This window comes from Chiloscyllium plagiosum, unplaced genomic scaffold (assembly GCF_037043375.1).
Source record: "Chiloscyllium plagiosum isolate Xiang-an unplaced genomic scaffold, Cpla_swu_hap1 HiC_scaffold_12, whole genome shotgun sequence".
Taxonomy (NCBI): Eukaryota; Metazoa; Chordata; class Chondrichthyes; order Orectolobiformes; family Hemiscylliidae; genus Chiloscyllium; species Chiloscyllium plagiosum.
The window spans coordinates 54,962,837-54,985,109 of record NW_028270150.1 but is presented as its reverse complement, the minus strand read 5'-3'; the positions used below and the strand labels follow the sequence as shown (position 1 = coordinate 54,985,109).

Sequence of the window (22,273 nt, the reverse complement as noted above, 5' to 3'; positions counted from 1 at the left end):
TTCAGAAGTATTTAATTGGTTTCAGGATGGTGTGGTTGAAAACAATGCTATATAAAAAGGTAAGGTTGCAGGAAAATGACCAGCTTTCCTGCTTTCATCCTTTTAAGGTGCTACAATTATATTTCACCTGTGATCAGTGTTATTTAATTGTACACTGGATGTTTCTGGTACCCAACATCTACAGAGGAAAGCCTTAAAATGTGTTTATCAGCAATTGTTCAGTTACCCACCAAGAACTAACCTCTTGGGAGTGAGGGAGAAAAGAAAAGAAATCTGGTTTTTGAAGTCTCCACATTGGTTTGCCTGGTGTTGAGGTTTGAAGGCAAGTCACCCCATTACATCACTCAATATCTTAACCAGCAGTAAACTGATACCAAGACACTTTAGACAACTACTCAAGCAAACTGCCTCACTGCTGGGAATGTGTTTTTTTTTGGAGCAATGATTCTTTCCAAACAGCTTGTGGGATTGGCAAGTGAATTCCCTTAAAATTCAAGTGGCGTTTCAGTAGGAAGCCGAGCAAGGCTCTGCACTGGCAAGTTGTGTTGGTTCCACTTAACATGACTTATATGCAAAATTAGAGGTCATAGAACATGGAAACAGACCCTTCAGTCAACTCATCAAGCCGACCAGATATTCTAAATTAATCTAGACCCATTTGCCAACATTATGCCCATAACCCTCTGAATCCTTCCTATTCACGTATCTAGCGAGATGCTTTTAAAATGTTGTAATTGCCTCCACAACTTGCTCTGGCAGCTCATTTCATACACACACCACCCTCTCCATGAAAATGTTGTCTCTAAAATCCCTTCCATAAGTCTGGAGTGATAATTTTTAAGTTCCCTTTTAGGGACAGTATGTTCTTAATATCACTCATACAAAATCTCCTCAGTAAAATGCAGAAATTCTAGCAGCTTTGCTTTGAGATGGGGGTCAAATGACACCCAGTGAATAAAAACATGTTGGATACTTCCAAGCAAAAAAGTTTAAAATCTGTTCCTTTTTCATTCAGATAAACATCCATCGAGTAATATATTCATGAATCTTTCCATTCTTACCGCACATTTTTCCACCTTTCCAGCATTGCTTGCCCATTTTACCAGTGCGAGCAGACGGACAAAGAGTTGACGCGTTCGACTAGCAAACTGAACAATCTCAATTTTTCTGCGGAAAGAAACCAACACTTTTGTAAGCTTTGCAAACTTCATCACTTTCAAAAACGAAAGAATATTTACATGTATGTATAATATGAAGGAGCTTTACCATTCTAGATTTTTACACAAACTATTTATTATTTTTGCAAGTGGTCAGCCACAGTGGAGGAGTAATGAGGTAGTAATAGTAACGGGGTAATTATATGGAATTGCAATTTCCCCAACATAAACTGCAATAGTCGTAGTGTAAAGGGTTGAGAGGGGCAGATATATATTCAGCAGAGCTTTTTATGCCAATCTATAGAAGGTCCTACAAGGGCTCGCACAGTGCTGTATCAAATTCTGGGAATGAAGCCAAACAGGTGATCAAGGTGATTGATGGGGTACATTTCAGTGAGCACTTCATACCTGTCCTCATTTGGGAGAAGCACAACCCAAGTACAGAATTTTGGAAGAGAGACTGAGCAGATTGATGCAGGGAGTGAAGAGGCATTGGAGGTTTTGGCAGATGTAAAAGTGGACAAATCACCAGTTCTAGATGAGCTGCATCCCAGCTATGGGAGGAGAAGGAAGAAATTGCAGAGATTTTGAATTCCTCTCTAGTCACCGAGAAGGCAGAGGACTGGAGGACAGCTTATATGTTCCACTTTTCAGCAAGGTGGTGTGTATAATCCAGGGAATTACCACAAAGTCTCATCATTAGAAGGGAAACTACCAAACATTCTAGAAGAGAGAATTAATCTTCACTTGGAGAGGCAAGGTTTGACCAGGTATAGTCAGCATTGTTTTATAAGAGCTTTTTTTTGGCGGGGGGGGGGGGGTGATATGCCTAACATATTTGATTCATTTTTGAAGTGGTGATCAGGTGTGCAAATGAGAGTAGAGCAGGTCATGCAGCTTAAATGGTTTGGAGTAAAGTCTTTGACAAGATATCACATGGGGAACTGATAGAAAGCTAAAAGCACCCGGGATCCAGGATGCAAGTTGGATCAGAAATTGGCTTAGTGGTAGGAAACAGAGGGAGGTAACAGATGGCTGTTGATGTGACTGGTAACAGGTGTTCTGTGCTATACCACTGGGATCAGTGCTGGGTCCCTTATTGTTTGTGATAAACAATTTAGATGAGAATGTCAGGGGCTGATAAGTAAGTTTGTGGATGACATGACAATTGGCTGCATGTTTGATAGTGAGGAAGGTGGTTTGAGATTACAGGAGGATATAGATGGGTTGGTGAGATGGGCAAATCAGTGGAAAATGAAATTTGATCCTCATAGTAGCAAGGTGATGCACTTTGGAAGTAATAAGACAGGGGAGTACTCAGTTAATGGCAGGACACAAGGAAGTTCAGAGAAACAGAAAAACCTTGGAGTGCTTGGCCACAAATCCCTGAAGGCAGCAGACTGGTTAACAGGGTCTTAAGGTGACATACGGAACACTTGCCTTTATCAATTATAAGAGCAGGGAAATTATGTTGGAGCTGTACTTAACTGTATTTAGGCCACAGCTGGGGTACTGTGCGCAGTCCTGGTTGCACACTACAGGAAGGATGTCATTGCACTGGAGGGGGCACAAAGGAGATTCATCAGGATGCTGCCTAGTTTGGAGCAGTTTAGCCATGAGAAGCTGAATAGGCTGAAGTTGTTTTCTTCTGAGCACAGGAAGCTGAAGTGGGAATCTGATTGCCCCTCACAACCTTATATGGCTCATAGATAGGATGAACAGGAAGCAGTTGTCCCTCTTTGAAGGGTCAATAATGAGGCAGCATAATCTTAAGGTGAAGAAATGCATTGCCTTGGTGGGTTGTAGTGAAACCTCAACCTTTAAAAAGGTACTTGGATCAGTACTTGAAATGTCAAGGCTATAGGCCAAGGGATAGAAATTGGTTTTATGGTTGATAGGTGATGAGTTTTGTTTTATCAGTGCAGACCTGTTGGACCAAAGGGCCTATTCTGCACTATACAACTCAAAATAAATTGAGTTCCACATTAAAAACAATGGAATAACTTACACTACAGCAAGCAATACTGTCAATAGGCAATCAATAGTAACCCTGGTAACAATGACTCAAAAATGTCACAGTAACAAACCATAGCTTGCTAGCGGGCTCCAAATTACAAAGGCAATTAAAAAGAAAACTTGTCCTATTTGGAGAACCTAACTTAGAAAAAGATTAACAAACAGTGACTTTAGCAGAAAGGAATGAAGGCAATGATCAGAGATTTGACAAAGAGATAACCAAAAAGTGCATACAGCTAGAAGACTGATTTTCAGTAGCTGTTCTGGATCATTTCATCAATTAAATCAATCCATGTGGGAAGTTAAAGTATGGAGGGTTGGGGACTCAACTCAACTAGACTTTAGAGTGCCATGACAATATCTATTGAGTTACTCCAGCAAGGGATGTTCTCAAAACATGCTGCATGAGGTGCAACTTAGTAGGTAACAAAAAAACATGGTTGCAATATCGAGATATTTAGCAGCAGTCATTTAGCTAATACCACAATGCCGTAGGACAATATTTCTGTTATTAGAGACTTTCAGCAAGTTGCATGGTCATGTTATAGAACAAAGATCTAGGGGTACAGATTCATAACTCCTTGGAGTCCCAAGTAGACAGGGCAAAGGTAGCTTTGGGAAGCTTACTTTCATTGGTCAGAGCATGGAGTACAGGATTTGGGATGTCTTGTTGCAGCTATTTGGAGTGCTGCATGGAGGTCTGGTCACCCTACTATAGAAACAATATTATTAAACTAGAACAAGTGCAGAAAAGATTTACTAGGATCTACCTGGACGAGAAGGTTCGAGTTAAAAGAAGAGGTCGAACAGAGTCAAGGAGTCATAGAGATGTACAGCATGGAAACAGACCCTTTGGTCAAACTCGTCCACTCGTTAGGGTTAGATATCCTAAACGAATCTAGTCCCGTTTACCAGTATTTGGCCCATATCCCTCGAAACCCCTCCTTTTCATGTACTCATCCAGATGCCTTTTAAATGCTGTAATTGCACCAGCCTCCACCACTTCCTCCAACTCCAAGTTTATTCCATACAACTCCTATACTAGGCTGGCATTTCTTTCTCTGGAGCAAATGAAACTGAGGAGTGACCTTTTAGAGGTCTATAAAATCAGGAGAGGCAGAGGTGAGTTTGATAGCCAACAGCTTTTCTCCCGTGGAACAGAAATCTAAAGCTAGAGGGCATAGGTTTAAAGTGAGAGAAGAGAGATACTAAAGGGTCCAGAGGGACAATTTTTTTCTGCACAATGTTGAGCATCTGGAATGGCTGCCAAAGGTAGTGTTGAAAGCGAGTACAATTTCAATTTAAGAAACATTTAGGTAGGTAAATGAATGGGATAGGTATGGAGGGATATGTACCAGGTGCAGACAAATGGAACAGGTTTAATTGTGAAAACTGGGTAGCATGGGCAAGTTGGGCAGAAGGGCTTATTTCCATACTATAGACCTCTATGACTCTATAAGAATAAAAGTCAAAGGTAGATCTCTTTTTAAGTTTATTGCAATGGTCTTTGGTGGTTTCATCCTGTTATTCACAAATTAATGCCCATTCTCTTCAGACGTCTTGGTTGCTGATGGGATTAGGTCTACAGATGCTCTTCAACCCATCACCCAAAAACTCAACTCATTTGTTATGTTCATACTTGGGCATAATTGTTGGCAAGCAATTTGTTCAAGGAGAGGCTGTGGTTGTAGGGAGAGCAAGGAGAAAAATCACTCAAGTCAGTTCCGGTGCCTCCCTACAGGTTATGGCAATAAATGCTTAAACAAGGGCAGGAATCATGATTTTCTACTTTCTAAATCAGGAATCATGAAATCAATGAAGTTTTGTTAAACAAAGCAAGTTTTATTTAGGTACTTGCATGGACTGTTGGCATCAGTGGCAAGGCCAGCATTGGTTGCCTATATGTTATTGCCTCTGAACTGAGCAGCTTGCTAAGCCATTTCAGAAGACAGTTAAGAGTCAACCACATTGCTGTACATATGGAATCATGAGTAGTCCAAACCAAGGATAGCAGATTTTCTTCCCTAAAGAGGACACTAATGAACCAGAGGGGTTTTTATGGCAATTATCAATGTTGTTGTGGTTCTGTTCACCGAGCTGAGAATTTCTGTTGCAGACGTTTCGTCCCCTGTCTAGGTGACATCCTCAGTGCTTGGAAGCCTCCTGTGAAGCGCTTCTATGATGTTTCTTCCGGCATTTGTAGTGGTTTGAATCTGCCACTTCTGGTTGTCAGTTCCAGCTGTCCGCTGCAGTGGCCGGTATATTGGGTCCAGGTCGATGTGCTTATTGATTGAATCTGTGGATGAGTGCCATGTCTCTAGGAATTCCCTGGCTGTTCTCTGTTTGGCTTGTCCTGTAATAGTAGTGTTGTCCCAGTCGAACTCATGTTGCTTGTCATCTGAGTGTGTGGCTACTCAGGATAGCTGGTCATGTCGTTTCGTGGCTAGTTGGTGTTCATGGATGCGGACCATTTGCTGTCTTCCTGTTTGTCCTATGTAGTGTTTTGTGCAGTCCTTGCATGGGATTTTGTACATTACATTGGTTTTGCTCATGCTGGGTATCGGGTCCTTCGTCCTGGTGAGTTGTTGTCTGAGAGTGGCTGTTGGTTTGTGTGCTGTTATGAGTCCTAGTGGTCGCAGTAGTCTGGCTGTCAGTTCAGAAATGTTTTTGATTGTATGGTAGTGTAGCTAGTCCTTTGGGTTGTGGCATGTCCTCATTTCGTTGTCTTTCCCTTAGGCATCTGTTGATGAAATTGCGGGGGTATCCGTTTTTGGTGAATACATTGTATAGGTTTTCTTCTTCCTCTTTTTGCAGTTCTGGTGTACTACAGTGTGTTGTGGCCCTTTTGAACAGTGTCTTGATGCAACTTCTTTTGTGTGTGTTGGGGTGGTTGCTTTCGTAGTTTAGGACTTGGTCTGTGTGTGTGTGGCTTTCCTGTATACTTTGTGGTGAATTCTCCATTCGGTGTTCTCTGTACCATTACATCTAGGAATGGGAGTTGGTTGTCCTTTTCTTCCTCTCTAGTGAATCGGATTCCTGAGTGTGGCGTTGATGATCCGGTGTGTGTTCTCTATTTCTGTGTTTTTCATGATTACAAAGGTGTCATCTACATATCTGACCCAGAGTTTGAGTTGAATTTGCAGTAAGACTGTTTGTTCTAACCTTTGTATTACCGCTTCTGCTATGAGTCCAGAGATGGATGAGCCCATGGGTGTGCCTTGAACTGACACCGGAAGTGGCAGGTACAAATCACTATAAATGCCGGAGGAAACATCACAGAAGCGCTTCACAGGAGGCACATGAGGATGTCACCTAGACAAGAGACGAAACGTCTGCAACACAAATTCCCAGCTCGGCGAACAGAACCACAACAACGAGCACCCGAGCTACAAATCTTCTCCCAAACTTCGAACACCTATGGGCGAGAGACGCTAAGACAAGCCAGGAAATGGGAATCCTATGCCAACTGCCTAAGTGCCACATATGAACAACTCCGGTTCCTGTACGAATGCCGAAAGAATCGAATCCTTCCACCATGTGTCAGATACAGACCACCAGTCAACAACCCACAAGCCAGAGACACAGCCAGACAGAACGGATTCAGGATGATCCAGGTAATGATTACAGACTACACAAATACAGACAAGAAATTGCGCACCAAAAATCATTAATTTCAAAAACCACCCATCAGGAATGGACCCGGACCATAGAACAGGCCATCACCGTAGTACAGAACAGGACCACACACCGCAAAAAAACGGCACTAAAAGAAAGAAATGGCCAAACTAATACATAACAGAGAGGACACCACAACACACTCCTGGATTAGAAACCTCTCCCACAGACAGCTCACAGACACGGAAAGAACAATACTGGCCAAGGGACTCAACCACAACCACAGGGACGCCAAGAAAGCAGACTTCCTAGCAGCACTAGAATGCACACTCAGAAACAATGGACTGACAGAAGAGACACAACAAACAGTGAGACAAAGTATTGTACCCCTGATAACAAGGAAAAGACAAACACATAATCTCAACACCAAAGAGAGGGAAGCACCAAAAGCACTAAGAAACGATAAGAACATAATCATACTACCAGCAGACAAAGGCAGAATGACGGTCATCCTGGACAAAGCAGAATACACCCAAAAAGCACAACAACTACTTGCAGATACCAACACCTACCAAAAGAGGGAGTTTGACCCCACCCCACAGCTCACCAATACGATAAACAACACACTGGAGGAACCTACAAAAAAAAACGGACAGATAACCAGGTTTGACCTACAGAGGATGAAACCTGAAAGCAACACCACCCCCAGATTCTATGGACTACCTAAAGTGCACAAACTAAACATCCCACTCAGATCCATAGTATCACTACCAGGGAGGAGAAAGTGAGGACTGCAGATGCTGGAGATCAGAGCTGAAAATGTGTTGCTGGAAAAGCGCAGCAGGTCAGGCAGCATCCAAGGAGCAGGAGAATCGACGTTTCGGGCATGATTTCCTGAAGAAGGGCTCATGCCCGAAACGTCGATTCTTCTGCTCCTTGGATGCTGCCTGACCTGCTGCGCTTTTCCAGCAACACATTTTCAGCTCTATTACTACCAGGGACACCATCACACAAACTGGCTAAAGAACTACAGCAGAAACTGAAACACCTGATCAGCGGATCCAGACACTCTATACAGTCAACACAGAAATTCTTGGACATCATCGGAGATATACATATAGACAAGGAAGAAACTATGGTATCATTTGCTGTAATGGCATTGTTCACCTCTATCGACAAAACCCGAGCCAGAGAAACAATAGCCAACCTGCTGGACATACAGAACAGACAACAAGACGGGTAACCTATTAACAAAGACTGCATACGCAAACTACTGGACCTGTGCCTCACAACACACTTCATATTCAACAACCAAATATATGAACAAATCAATGGCACATCCATGGGCTCACCCATCTCTGGACTCATAGCAATCCAGAGGTAATGCAAAGGTTAGAACAAACAGTCATACTGCAAATTCAACCCAAACTCTGGGTCAGATATGTAGATGATACCTTTGTAATCATTAAAAACATAGAAATAGAGAACACACACCGGATCATCAACACCACACTCGCAGGAATCCGATTAACTAGAGAGGAAGAAAAGGACAACCAATTCCCATTCTGAGACGTGATGGTACAGAGAACACCTAATGGAGAATTCACCACAAAGGTATACAGGAAAGCCACACACACAGACCAAGTCCTAAACTACGAAAGCAACCACCCCAACACACAGAAAAGAAGTTGCATCAAGACACTGTAGTACACCAGAACTGCAAAAAGAGGAAGAAGAACACCCATACAATGTATTCGCCAAAAACAGATACCCCCGCAATTTCATTAACAGATGCCTAAGGGAAAGACAACGAAATGAGGACATGCCACAACCCAAAGGACTAGCTACACTACCATACAATCAAAAACATTTCTGAACTGACAGCCAGACTACTGCTGGATTAGTGGTGCTGGAAGAGCACAGCAGTTCAGGCAGCATCCGAGGACAGGCAGCATCCGAGGACAGGCAAAAATCGACGTTTCGGGCAAAAGCCCTTCATCAGGAATAAAGGCAGAGAGCCTGAAGCGTGGAGAGATAAGCTAGAGGAGGGTGGGGGTGGGGAGAGAGTAGCATAGAGTACAATAGGTCAGTGGGGGAGGAGATGAAGGTGATAGGTCAGGGAGGAGAGGGTGGAGTGGATAGGTGGAAAAGGAGCTAGGCAGGTCGGACAAGTCCAGACAAGTCAAGGAGACAGTGTTGAGCTGGAGGTTAGAAACTAGGATGAGGTGGGGGAAGGGGAAATGAGGAAGCTGTTGAAGTCCACATTGATGCTCTGGGGTTGAAGTGTTCCGAGGCGGAAGATGAGGCATTCTTTTTCCATGCGTCTGGTGGTGAGGAAGCGGCGGTGGAGGAGGCCCAGCACCTCCATATCCTCGGCAGAGTGGGAGGGGGAGTTGAAATGTTGGGCCACGGGGCGGTTTGGTTGATTCGTGCGGGTGTCTCGGAGATGTTCCCTGAAGCGCTCTGCTTGGAGGCGCCCAGTCTCCCCGATGCTGCGACCACTAGGACTCATAACAGCACACAATCCAACAGCCACTCTCAGACAACAACCCACCAGGACGAAGGACCCGATACCCAGCATGAGCAAAACCAATGTAATGTACAAAATCCCATGCAAGGACTGTACAAAACACTACATAGGACAAACAGGAACACAGCTAACGGTCTGCATCCATGAACACCAACTAGCCACGAAACAACATGACCAGTTATCCTTAGTAGCCACACACACAGATGACAAGCAACACGAGTTCGACTGGGACAACACTACTATTACAGGACAAGCCAAACAGAGAACAGCCAGGGAATTCCTAGAGGCATGGCACTCATCCACAGATTCAATCAATAAGCACATCGACCTGGACCCAATATACCGGCCACTGCAGCGGACAGCTGGAACTGACAACCGGAAGCGGCAGATTCAAACCACTACAAATGCCTGAGGAAACATCACAGAAGCGCTTCACAGGAGGCTTCCAAGCACTGAGGATGTCACCTAGACAGGGGACGAAACGTCTGCAACAGGAATTCCCAGCTCGGCGAACAGAACCACAACGAGCACCTGAGCTACAAATCTTCTCCCAAACTTTGATTATCAATTGTTGTACAGTCACCATTAGACTAGTTTTTAATTGCATACATGTAGAATATGAGCCGGAGGCCCTGAATTACCAGTCTATGACATCGCAACTACGCCAATAAAACAGATACCATCTTCCTGCCAACCCAGCTAAGACTATTGAATCAGCAGAACCATAAATTAATCTGGGAATGTCTTCTCTTGAATTGGCTTCATTTGTGGTTGAGACCAAAAGAGTGAATGTTTTCAAGAAGGAACTAGATCCAGTTTTATGGGGTATGGGCAGGAACAGGGTACACAGTTGGATGATCAAAAAGTGGTATTATTGCTGGACTATTAACCCAGAAACCCAGGTAATGTTCTGGGGACCTGGGTTCAAATCTCACTATGGCAAATGAGATAATTTGAATTCAATAATAGTTTGGAAATATGAATGAAATTATGACAATAAAACCATTGCCAATTATCAGGGGGAAAACCCATTTGGTTCACCAATGCCCTTTAAAAGGAGGAAATCTGCCATACTTACCTGGTGTGACCTCAATGTGATTCCAGACTCATGGCGATTTGGTTGATTCTTAACTGCCCTCAAGGGAATGAGGGATGGGCAACAAGTCTGCTCCAGCCAGTGACACACATCCATGAACGAATATATTTAAAAAAACTATAACAGGGCCAAATGGGCCACTCCAGCTCCTAGTTTCACTACCTTTATTAACAGCTCACTGACTAAGTCACTGGGGAATTCTTATGTAATGTTGTGTTCTTGGAACAATAGTCTAAAGCCCCGCATCTCAAAATAATTAAATGCCATTCTGCTCCAATTAGGCTTAGAATAATGCTAACCCTACATCACAAAAGTACTTTTATTACTGGCAAGTAAATTAGTTCAATTTATAAAATAAAACTGGTTACATCAATTGGCAAAAAAAATTTAAACTAATGCCAACACATTAAGACTTATTGAGATAGGTTTCTTTACCATTGCTATTGTTTCCATTTATAAAAATATAAAATCAGCCTTTTTAAAATTAAATACACTAAATGCATGAAGAAAAATTAATTGAAAACTGTCACTTACCGTTCCATGTCAGTCTTTCGAGGCAACCTAAAAAAGAACAGAAGATCAGTTACTAAACAACGCAAGTAAAAGCTCCACATATGGTTTATTCTCAGATGAAAACTATACACTTTAGATACAAAGTTGATGCATAACAATTTCAAATCTCTTGTATTTCATTGTGCTAAACATCTCAAAGAGCTTTATCATGAGATGAAATGTGTTGCCATTTAAAAACTTCAGACAGTTTAGGATGATAACCAAAGATACAACTGAAGATGAAGGTTTGTGGAAGCTTTCCAAAGTAATCCAGAAGGCAGAGGACAATATCTAAATTATCTTCAGACATGGCATACAAACGATTCCAAAACAAAAACAATTTCTCCTGTGTCCGTAAAACTCTGAGAAATCATAACTTGAATCAAAGATTTGTTCATCGTGACAAAATATCACTTTTTAGCGAGGCATTAATAGAATTGGTGTGATGGAATACTTTATTTTGGTTAACAACATCAAACAATATATTTAAGGCACCAGACTTCATCTGTACAAGTTAATCTGCTTGTAATTTATTTTTTGACTAAGATTTGTTAACAAACAGATAGGTCTTACTTATTTGTCCATATATTCAGCTAGCAGATACTTCAATTGAATCAGTGATCTATAAATATTCTATTCCTTTTTCCAAATTGCAGAACAGTAATTCCTGTGTTAGCAGCTTAGAAATTGCTCTTTCTATTAATTATTGCAGTAGCAATTCAGAGTTCAGTAGATAGTTCACTGTATACAGACATTATCAGATGTGTAGGGCCCTATTGTAGAGGTTATTAGCATTATGACTAGAATAAAAAACAATTTTAAATCAATAACATGACCGATTCATTCAAAATATATTCAAGTTGAAAATGTATTTTAAACACAAACTCTTTAAACTAGTACGTGAACGAGTTTTAAGATATTGCAGAATATTGCACTGCTACATCATCTTTTAAGTGAATAATCATACATTCCATGTTATGTCACAATAATTGAATATTTTTAGGGGAGGCTCTGTGGTACAAACAAATAATAGCCAGTACGTGGCTCTCTTGGGTTTGCAATTTTGTTTCCACAGACAACGCCTAGGTGACAACGCTGGTGTTCTATGTAGTAGAGAAGGATCACAGAAGAAAGTAGAGTGAACAGCCAAGGTTCTACAAGGACACTGAAGATTTACGTCAATCAATCAACATAATCACCCTTGACTCATGGGGAAGAACAGCAATAACAGCAGAGTGAATAGGACAATCTTGCAGGAAAGTAGTTAAGTGAGACTTGTATTAGACATTCATACTGTAATGAATGTGTCATAGAATCAAAACACATTGATAATGATACAGCTGGATATTTCCGAATCAAACTGTTCGGACATATTACACATCTCTGGCACAAGTACAAGTTGAACCAGGCAACCTGATCAATAGCTAGGGACACTTTCACTGCACCTCAAAAGCACCATGTGTAAAAGTGTTTTCCATTCGTTATTAACACCATCAGCTCTAAGTAACAGGGATGCATCAATATATTGCAGTTCTAAGAGCACAATGAATCACTGACCACACTGCACCAAAAGCAAGAAAAATGCGCTGGGAGATTCTGGACAGACGCTATCTTTTTAATACTGTCTTTCTCAAAGATATAGTTAATTCAGCAATGTATTCGATTACCTGCATTTTAGAACATGCAGGATACCTACACTTGTTAAACTTTGGGATTTATTATGATATATAGGACATCTTTTTTTCAATTTAATCACAAAACACAGATTATAATGGAACAGCAATTGCCACTGGATACTTTACTGACAACATTCAAAGAGAATTGGAGAGTGCATTGAAATTGCATATAACGGCGAGCAATTTTACAGTTAGGATCCTGTGAAAATATTATAAATAATACTGTTCAAATGCATTACAAGCTTTACAGTGGGTCAGTTAGATGACGCATTTTAGACTGAAAAGAACCTTCTGCTTTGGATCAATGTAAAATATGTATGTTATCCAAATAGGAACTTAATAAGTAACACATTAGTATCGTAAGAAGATTGTTTCCAGCTAGCTCGTCTGCGTAAATGGGTCTTTTTCTGATCAGCAGGATTTAACAAATGAAGTCCTGAAGGAGCCTCAGCTTTTTACAAGTTATATGACTTAAATCAAGGGAGTTAAGGCATGGTTGCTAAATTTGCAGATGATAGATATGAGAGCTTGTTGTGAAGAGGATATTAAGAGGATGCAGATGAATATAGATAGACTGAATGATTGGACAAAATCTGGCAGATGGAACATAAGGTAGAATAATGGGTACTTGTTCACTTTGGCAGGAAGAAAAAAAAGTAATACTGTTTGGACCAGACCAAACCCCCGACAAAATATATTAAGATTATATCTTTAAAATAAGAAAAGGTTAGAATCAGTGTAAGGCGTTGTGATCTAGATGCAATTCAATTAATCAAACTATTCAACTTTAAGCAAAACACACTTTATTTTTGCATTACTGTTAAAGTACTGACAAAAATAGAAGTATTGATTTACTTGTAACTCTATTGAAGCATTGAACAAAATAATATATCCATTAACTAATACTAATTAATAGTAATATCCAACAAACACACACTTGGTGAAGACAAGTTCAGTAAAATAAATTTGTCTCACATACAATTAAAGCAGCCAGAAAGAGAACCCCAGGTTTTAGCTGTAACAGAAAGAGGAATAACAGGATAAGGGTTTCTAGATCCAGCTTTAACACACCAGCAAATGCTAAAAGCTAAACTTCAAAATCCTGGCTCTGTGGCAGTTTGACCACACCCATTCAGGCTGCTTCTATTGTTCTAACTAATTTTTAAAAACCCAAGGCCTCACAAACTGTTCACAATATTGGCTTTGAGCAAATCACCCTTCACTGGTGTCTCAACTTTCCTTTGGAAAAAAAAGGACAAAATCCACCTCAAAGCAATAGCTTCATCACATTATTCACTTTGGAAAGCAACTGCAGAATTGAGGTGCAAAGAGATTTGTGTGTTCTCGTGCATTAGTCACAGAAGGTTAATACGTAAACACAATGAGCAAATATTAAGGCTAATGGAACGCTGTCATTTATTTTGAGAGGAATCAGGACATCAAGGTAAGGATGTTATGCTACGTTACACAGGGCATTGGTGAGACCACATCTTGATTACTGCGTATATTTATTTTCTCCTTGTTTACAGGAAAGATGTAAATGCATCAGAAGCAGCAATTTACCAAATTGATACCTGGAATGAGCAAGTTGTCTCATGAGGAAAGGCTGGGCAGACTTGTCTTGTTTTCACTTGGATTTAGAAGAGTAAAGAGTGGCTCAGTTGAAGCATATTGAAGCTGCGAGACTGGATTTGCCACAAGTGGTGATGGAACCAACAAATGGGAATTATCTACTTGACTTCATTCTCACAAATCCATCTGTCACTGATGCATCCATACAGGAGGTGAAGTCCCGTCTTTTCACTGAAGATATATTCCATCATGAGGGCGAATGCTCGGTTGCCTGGATGGCTGGTCTGCAATGCAGAGTGATGCTGTGATATCAAAGAGTTAATTTGCTCTGCTGACCAGCAAAACATTGAATGCCCCTGGGGTAGGGTGGTGTGTCTTTGTTTTATAGGTGGAATGTGGGAGGTTTACATTCTCATCTCTTGCCATTCAGGAGTGATTTATGTTTTCACCCTGTATTCAGAGATCAATAAGAACATTACAGTTGGAATTTGACTACTCCCCTATAATTACAAAATAAAACAATTCACACCAGATCTGGCCATTAAGGGCAATTTGCATTACATTATTTCTGGAGATAATGTGGTCACTGCATTGTGTTTTTAATGGCATGTGACTGTGAGGGAGTGACTGGGGGTTGTCTTGTAGGCATTACTAACTGTAATGTAAAGATTTTGTATAAAGGATTGCTTCCTTTGTTCAAAGGCCCCTGGACATGACTCAAAGCATGAAGAAGAGTGTTCAGGGTTTCTCCAAAGCTTGTGTTGTACTGCGCTTAATAAAATTTGGTTGCTGTTGAAAGAGGTTGGTGTGTTGCAGTTGCATCAAGTATGTAAGGAACCTCAGGGAAAAAGAACTTAACAATGCCAACTGCATGGGTCCAACTGCTGCACCAGCTGACGTTACCATTAAGTACTCTCCGTCTCAACCTCTCCCCTCAACTAAGTCGTGGTGACCTCCAGATTAAAGTAACTACCAATCATCTCTCTTTAATGAAAGAGCAACCCAATGGTTTGATAAGACCATGACAAATTTATCTTTCCTTTATAATCTATCATGTGGTGTGGCACCACAGCTGTGCTAAAACGAGTCAGACTTGGAATACATTTCGCAGCTCAAAAATGTGACAACTATGAAGCACTGTGGGACATCAGACCGTATTCAAAAACACTTTGTAACTTCACAGTAGAAAGTGAGGACTGCAGATGCTGGAGATCAAAGTTGACAGTCTGGTGCTGGAAAAGCACAGTAGGTCAGGAAGCATCCGAGGAGCAGGAGAATCGCTATTTCGGGCATAAGCCTGAATGAAGGGCTTATGCCCGAAACATTGATTTTCTTGCTCCTCAGATGCTGCCTGACCTGCTGTGCTGTTCCAGCACTAGACTCTCAACTTTGTAACTTCAAAGCCCCACATGCCCTCTACCCTACCATTGCCATCCAGCCGGAAGAAAGTCCTGATCCAGTAACTTTAAGGAGACATACTTGAAAATGAATTTGAAACCTGATGAAGCTACATATGACTACTTACAGGCCAAACAGTGGAAACAACATTCAGTCATCAGGGATAAGTAGTCCTACAATCAACTCAGCTCTGCATTCCTGCCACAGCCGATTATCAACTGTGGTTGAGAACGAAACTAACAGAAGATGGAACCTCTACAACTATCCCGATCCCCAAAGCAGTTCAAAGACATGGCTGAAACACTTGTATCCATTGTCAAACAAAAATGTCAAGTGGATACTCCATCTCAGGCACCTCCTAATATTACAAATGCCATTCTTCAACCAACTGATTTACTCCACAATATCTTTAAGAGGCCAAAGACACTGGATACTGTAAAGGTTCTGGGCCCTGACAACATTCCAGCAATTGTACTGAATACGTGTGCTCCAAAACTAAGTGTCCTAAACCGTGCTGTTCCAGTAGAGCTACTAGACTGGCACCTACACAGCAATATGGAAAATTGCACAGGGACGCACAACAAGCATACTAAATCCAACCAGGCCAATTACCATCCCACTGGCCTATTTTCAATTACAAAAATCATGGAAGGGATCATCAACAGCACAATCAAGCAGAATTTGTAAAAGGAATAGCCTGCTCATTCATACTCAGTTTAGATTTTGACAGGTCTGCTCGGCTCGTGACATCTCACCTTTCCAGCACATAAGGTCAGAAGTGGGATGATCACAGATACTACGCTCAATTGGGATCATGTGCCACTATTCCTGAAGTCATCTCCGAAGTTAAGGATTTATAAATATATGCAAAATTCCCAATTTACCTCTTTTAGATCCAGGTTGACAGAAAGCAAGGACCATGTTTCTACACAGAACAAGAATTATTAGTCACTATAAATAAATAGATTCTAGCTACAACTAAAACCATTATGAACTATTGACATAACTCTTCTAGTTAAGTCTAACCATATAAAACACCGCTTAAATACACAAAGCCCATAAAAACAGAAAATAAATGGGCGGCACGGTGGCACAGTGGTTAGCACTGCTGCCTCACAGCGCCAGAGACCCGGGTTCAATTCCCGCCTCAGGCGACTGACTGTGTGGAGTTTGCACGTTCTCCCCGTGTCTGCGTGGGTTTCCTCTGGGTGCTCCAGTTTCCTCCCACCATCCAAAAATGTGCAGGGTCAGGTGAATTGGCCGTACTAAATTGCCCGTAGTGTTAGGTAAGGGGTAAATGTAGGGGTATCGGTGGGTTTCGCTTCGGCGGGTCAGTGTGGACTTGTTGGGCTGAAGGGCCTGTTTCCACACTGTAATCTAATCTAATCTAATCTAATCTAATCTAAAAATGATCGTGGTTATGGGTGGAGGTAAAGACTGAAAAGGCAGTTCAATGGTCCCTCACCAAAGGGTTCTCTGGGATGATGCTTTTGTCTTGTCAGGACTTTCTATAAATCAATCTACCTTCACTAGGTACTTTCACTTGCTTGCAGAAGGCACAGAGCAACTAGGTTAAGCTAATGAAATTTCTGATATATTGTTTATATGGACTTATCATTGCTGCCTGGCAGAATGCCTGTCATTAACAACTGGTCACAGTTCCACAAATCAATCAGCTACTCGTTGCATGCCAAAATTTCCTTTGTACATATCCTTTAGCTCCAACTTTATTGCAACTAAACCTGTATGATTAAACAGTGAATAAACTAACAGTGAGCATCAGTAACCTGTTTCAAGAAATACAGTAAACCTTTCCAAAATCCATGGTTTTTAAAACTATCCTTTTACTATTTCAATCCACAGAAGTACAGAAAAGTAAATATTTATGAAGATTACATAATTCTAGATTCCACAGATATTGAAACAGTTTATGCCTAAATGCAGTAAATGCGATGTTAATTTGTTCTGCTGACCTTCAAGAAATTGGATGCCTCGGGGATGGGGTGGTATATTTCTCTGTCATGCAGGTACAATGTAAAAAAATTTACATCATCATCTCCTATTATTCAGAGTAAATTTACATCATCATCTCCTATTATTCAGAGTAAATTTACATTATCATCTCCTATTCAGAATCATTGCAGTTAGAATTCTGACCACACCCTGTAGTTTAAAAAACTATTTATACCAGATCTTGCCATTAAGAGATGATTTACATTACATTGTTTCTTGAGATGATCAGGTCACTGCATTGTGCCTTGAGTGGCATATGCCTGAGGGAGTGTAGCTGGGGGTTGTCTTGTGGGCATTACTCAATGTGATGTAAAAATTTTGTATAAAGAAAAACCTGGTCCCTTTGTTCAGAGAGCTTCTCTTGACATGCTTCGCAAGCATTGCAAAGAGTGTTAAGAGATCCTCCAAAGCTTGTACTTGCTTAATAAATTTTGGCTGTTCAAAGAAGTTGGTGTATTGCAATTGCATGGAGTGTGTAAGAATTTCAAAAATAAAAAGAACCTAACACAAGGTCCAGATATGGGCTGATAAATGGAGAAAGTGAGGACAGCAGATGTTGGAGATCAGAGCCGTGAGTGTGATGCTGGAAAAGCACAGCAGGTCAGACAGCATCCAAGGAGCAGGAGAATCAAAGTTTTGGGCATAAGCCCTTCACCAGGAATGAGCTGATGAAAGGCTTATGCCCAAAACGTCAATTCTCCTGCTCCTCAGATGCTGCCTGACCTGTTGTGCTTTTCCAGCACCATGCAATGGGCTGATAAATGACCAGCAATGTTCGTTGGTCAATAACTATTGCCAACAAGAAACAATTTAACCATCACCCCACAACATTAAACAACATTACCATCATGAATCATCATGATCACATTTAGTGTCAACATCCTGGGAGTTACCATTGATCAGAAACTGAACTGAACTAGCCATACAATATTGTGGCTCCAAGAGCTGGTCAGAAACTAGGAATTCTGTGATCAGTAACTCACTGTCTGTTGAATGCCTTTTCATCTTCAAGACGATCAAGACGATCAAGCCATCAGTTGGTGAGATACTCTGTACTTGCCTGGATATTTGAACAACATTCAAGTAGCTTGACACAATCTGGGACAATGCAACCTGCTTGATCAGCACTGCATTGACCACCCTCAACACATTCTCCCTTCACTTCTGATATCAAGTAGCAGTAGTGAGTACAATTACAAGTGCCTTGCTCCTTCAAGGGCTCCTTCAACAGTACCTTCCATCTGTGGTAACAGCACACCATCATCTTCTACAAGGCAGTTAAGGACTGGCAATAAATGCTGCCCTAACCCAAAGCCTACACCCCATGAACTAATATTTGATAAGGTAGATCTGGAAAAGGCATTTCCTTGTGGGTGAGCCCAACACTAGGGGGCACAGTTTAAAACTTAGAGGTCATCCTTTGAGGAGAGATATTTTGAAGGCAAAATTACATTTATTTCTCTGTCAATGAAAATCTAAGCTTATTGGCAATAAATGGAATAGAGGAATTTGAAACTCCAGTTCAGCCTTGAATTTATTGAATGGCAAAGCAGGATCGAGAAGCCAAATAGCCTATTTCTGTTCCTAATTTAGATGTCCACAAGCAATTTGATCTATAAAGCCATTATAAATACAATCATCACAAGCTTCTGAGCAATATCCGTAATGCATCATTACTAAATCACAAAGACAGGCTAAATTAGTTGCCAGTAAGAGCTTAGATTATAGAATCATAACAATGGTCAAAGCAGAGTGGAGCATTTTGGTCCATCTTGTCGATGCTCATTTATGTGCAATGCAACTAGATCAGCTTCCCTGCAGATTTCTTTCTTCAGATAATTAACTTTTAGTAAATAATCAAATTTATCTTCAAGACACTGTCAGGCAATGAATTCCAAATCCTCACTCAGAGGATTTTTTAAAACTCAAAGTCTTCCTTTTGGCTTGGATTTGCCACCCAATTACCTTAAATCAGTCACCCCTGGTGCTTCACCCTTTTCCCATTCGAACAGCTTTTTCCTATCTGCTCTGTCCAGACTTCTAACCACATCAAACATTGCTATTAAATTTTGTTTCAACCTTCTCTGTATTCAAGAGAATGAGCCCAGTTTCTCCATTCTATGTAAATGTTGTCCCTCATCCCAGCAGCCATTCTTGTAAATTCTTTGCTGGACCTCTTCACACGTGCCCTAAAGCATGGTGCCAAAACGTGGACACAATACTCCATGTGAGGCCAAACCTGGGTTTTATAAAGTGACTCCAAAACTTCCTTACTTTTTCTCTCCTTACCTCTATTTAGAAAATGATTAAAACACAAGAAAAACTAACATTTCTGCAAAAATCATAGTTTGGGAACTGCTCATTTTATTAGAAAAGAAAGAAAATCTGAGTCGACAGCAGTCTGCACTAAAAGAGTCAATCTCAGCCAAATAAATCACACTTGATAAGGAGTACAAAATTTCTGGTTATTTTCTGGAATATGTTCCTGCCAGGTGAGAGTGATTACATTTAGTTATAGCTCTTGATTCTCAAATGGCATATTAAAGCTCAATGATGAAGGGCTCCTGCCTGAAACGTCGATTTTCCTGCTCCTCGGATGCTGCCTGACCTGCTGATCTTTTCCAGCACTACTCCAACCTTGACTCTATACTAAAGCTCAATGTTGAGACAATTGACCTTAACATCCACTTCAGGAAGGTATTAGGAACCAACAGCCACATAGCATCTTAAACGTAGATGCGAGAAATCTGAAATTAAAAAAAAGTGCTGGAGAAACTCAACAGGTCGAGCAGCATCTATAAAGAGAGAAACGATTAACATTTCAAGTTCAGTCTAACTCTTCTTAGTGATTGAAAGGAGCTGGAAAAAGTGTTTTCTATGCTACTGAAACCCAGGGGAGGAGAAGCAAGTGGAACAGACTTAGTGCTTCCCGAATAAAAGACAAAGGATAACGGTCAAGAGGAGAAAGAGATCCAAAATTGGGTGCAAATGAAGGTGTGAAAGGGAGAAAATTGGCCCACTCTGCTTGCTTGCTGGCTGCAGGTGGGGGTCAAGTGATGTAAGACAAATGGAGGATGAAGGTTATGCTTTGAAGTTGAAGAAATCATTATCAAGTCCTGAAAGCTGCAAAATGCCTGAGCTGAAAATGAAATGTTGCTTCTCCAGTTTGGGTTGAACTTCATTAGAAAACTATAAGAGGCCAAAGATGAAAATTTTAGCATGGGAGTAAGGTGGTTTACTGAAATGGCAATGAACTGGAAGGACAGCGTTATCCAGACAGAGATATGCTCTGTAAACTAGTCACCCAGTCTGCACTTGGTCTCACCAATGCAAAGGAGAATGTATTGTAAGCATTTTCTCATTTTCACGCTTTTATTCATGCCCATTTAACAATTCTCTCTCCTCTAAATCCATTATCACCCCCTTTGTCTTTTGCACTTCACACCATATAATTTGTTCCACTTGCTGCTCCGCCCCCTCTGACAACAGTATAAAAAGTCTATTCTCCATCTTTTTTCAGAACTGAAAAAGTCAGACTGGGCTCAAAATGTTAACTCTGTTTCTTTTTCCACAGATGCTGCCAGACCAACCGAGTTTCTCATCGAATTTTATCCAAACAGGAAAAGAAACAATATTTGTTCCAGAGTCTGAAATTAAATCTAATAAGCATTATTTTGCTTTCCAATTGCCGTCTGCATAAGTAAGTCCTGTTTTAATCTATTGTAACAACACTGTTTAGTGTAAAACTGCTGCTATACTTCAAAAAAGTTTAAAGTATAAGAATGTTACAGTTGGAGTACATAACTATAGAAAACGAGTTAAGGCAATACAAGATGCTAAATAGTGTTTTCGGGTACCAAGCGTAAAGCGTACACAGCATCCCCAGGGATAGAAGTTACACCAAAAAGAGAGAGCGGATTTCTCACTCAAAGCAAGTGTCTGAAAAGTGGGCAGGAAAGACACATGTAAGTACTTGGAGAAAGTTAACGGATTCAGGGCGCTGGATTACTCGGGTGTAATTAATCCTACTTACAGGTCGGCCAGCACCGTGATTTCATGGTAGGTTCTCTGCAGCAGGAATTCGATCAGCATGCTAAGGCGGACGCCGGGGCTGGCGGCCACGGCTGCTGTAGCTGCAGCGGCCGGGGCAGAGGTCGGGCCAGCGGCAGACACCAGCTGCGAACTCTCCACCTGAACCGGGGCCATTTTCAGCTCGCAGCACAGATCCCACTGCCCCGATAAACCTCTAATATAATCTCCTCTCGTTCACCGGCCGTTATCGGAAAGGCCGTTCTCGCTCCATCGCCGAGGACCACGATTTTGTTTCCCTCCCACCGGTTAAACTCCGATCTTGTTGTTTTACACTCGTTGAACAGATACCGCTACCACCGAACAGGACCCGCCATATTGTCAGAACCCGGAAGTAACTGTCAGTAGTGACCCGGAAGGAAACTTTCGGGAACACTTGTTGTTGAGTTTCTGCTTCTTCCAGTTTCAGGTTCACATAATCAAGGATCACTTTGTGCGGATCAAAAATAATATTTTTTTATAAAAACAAGGTAATTTATAGCAGGTGATATAAATAATTTGCAAACAGTTACATACCCTTTGCTAAAATTATAAGGCTTTTTCTTCAACTAGTTTGCGC

General features: G+C 41.2%; 1 protein-coding gene across 2 annotated transcripts in view; it reads right to left on the bottom strand.

Moving 5' to 3' along the window:
• med14 (mediator complex subunit 14) overlaps window positions 1–22,031 on the bottom strand; it is a 115,487-nt gene extending 93,456 nt beyond the window's left edge. For both annotated transcript variants that reach the window (XM_087992835.1, XM_087992836.1), the window contains exons 1-3: window positions 21,659–22,031; window positions 10,949–10,975; window positions 1,062–1,167 (exon numbers count right to left, since the gene is read on the bottom strand). In XM_087992835.1, the coding sequence (XP_087848961.1) occupies window positions 1,062–1,167; window positions 10,949–10,975; window positions 21,659–21,831 (306 nt within the window). In that variant the 5' untranslated portion in view covers window positions 21,832–22,031. The remainder of the gene's footprint in view (window positions 1–1,061; window positions 1,168–10,948; window positions 10,976–21,658) is intronic.
• Window positions 22,032–22,273: the final 242 nt, after the last annotated feature.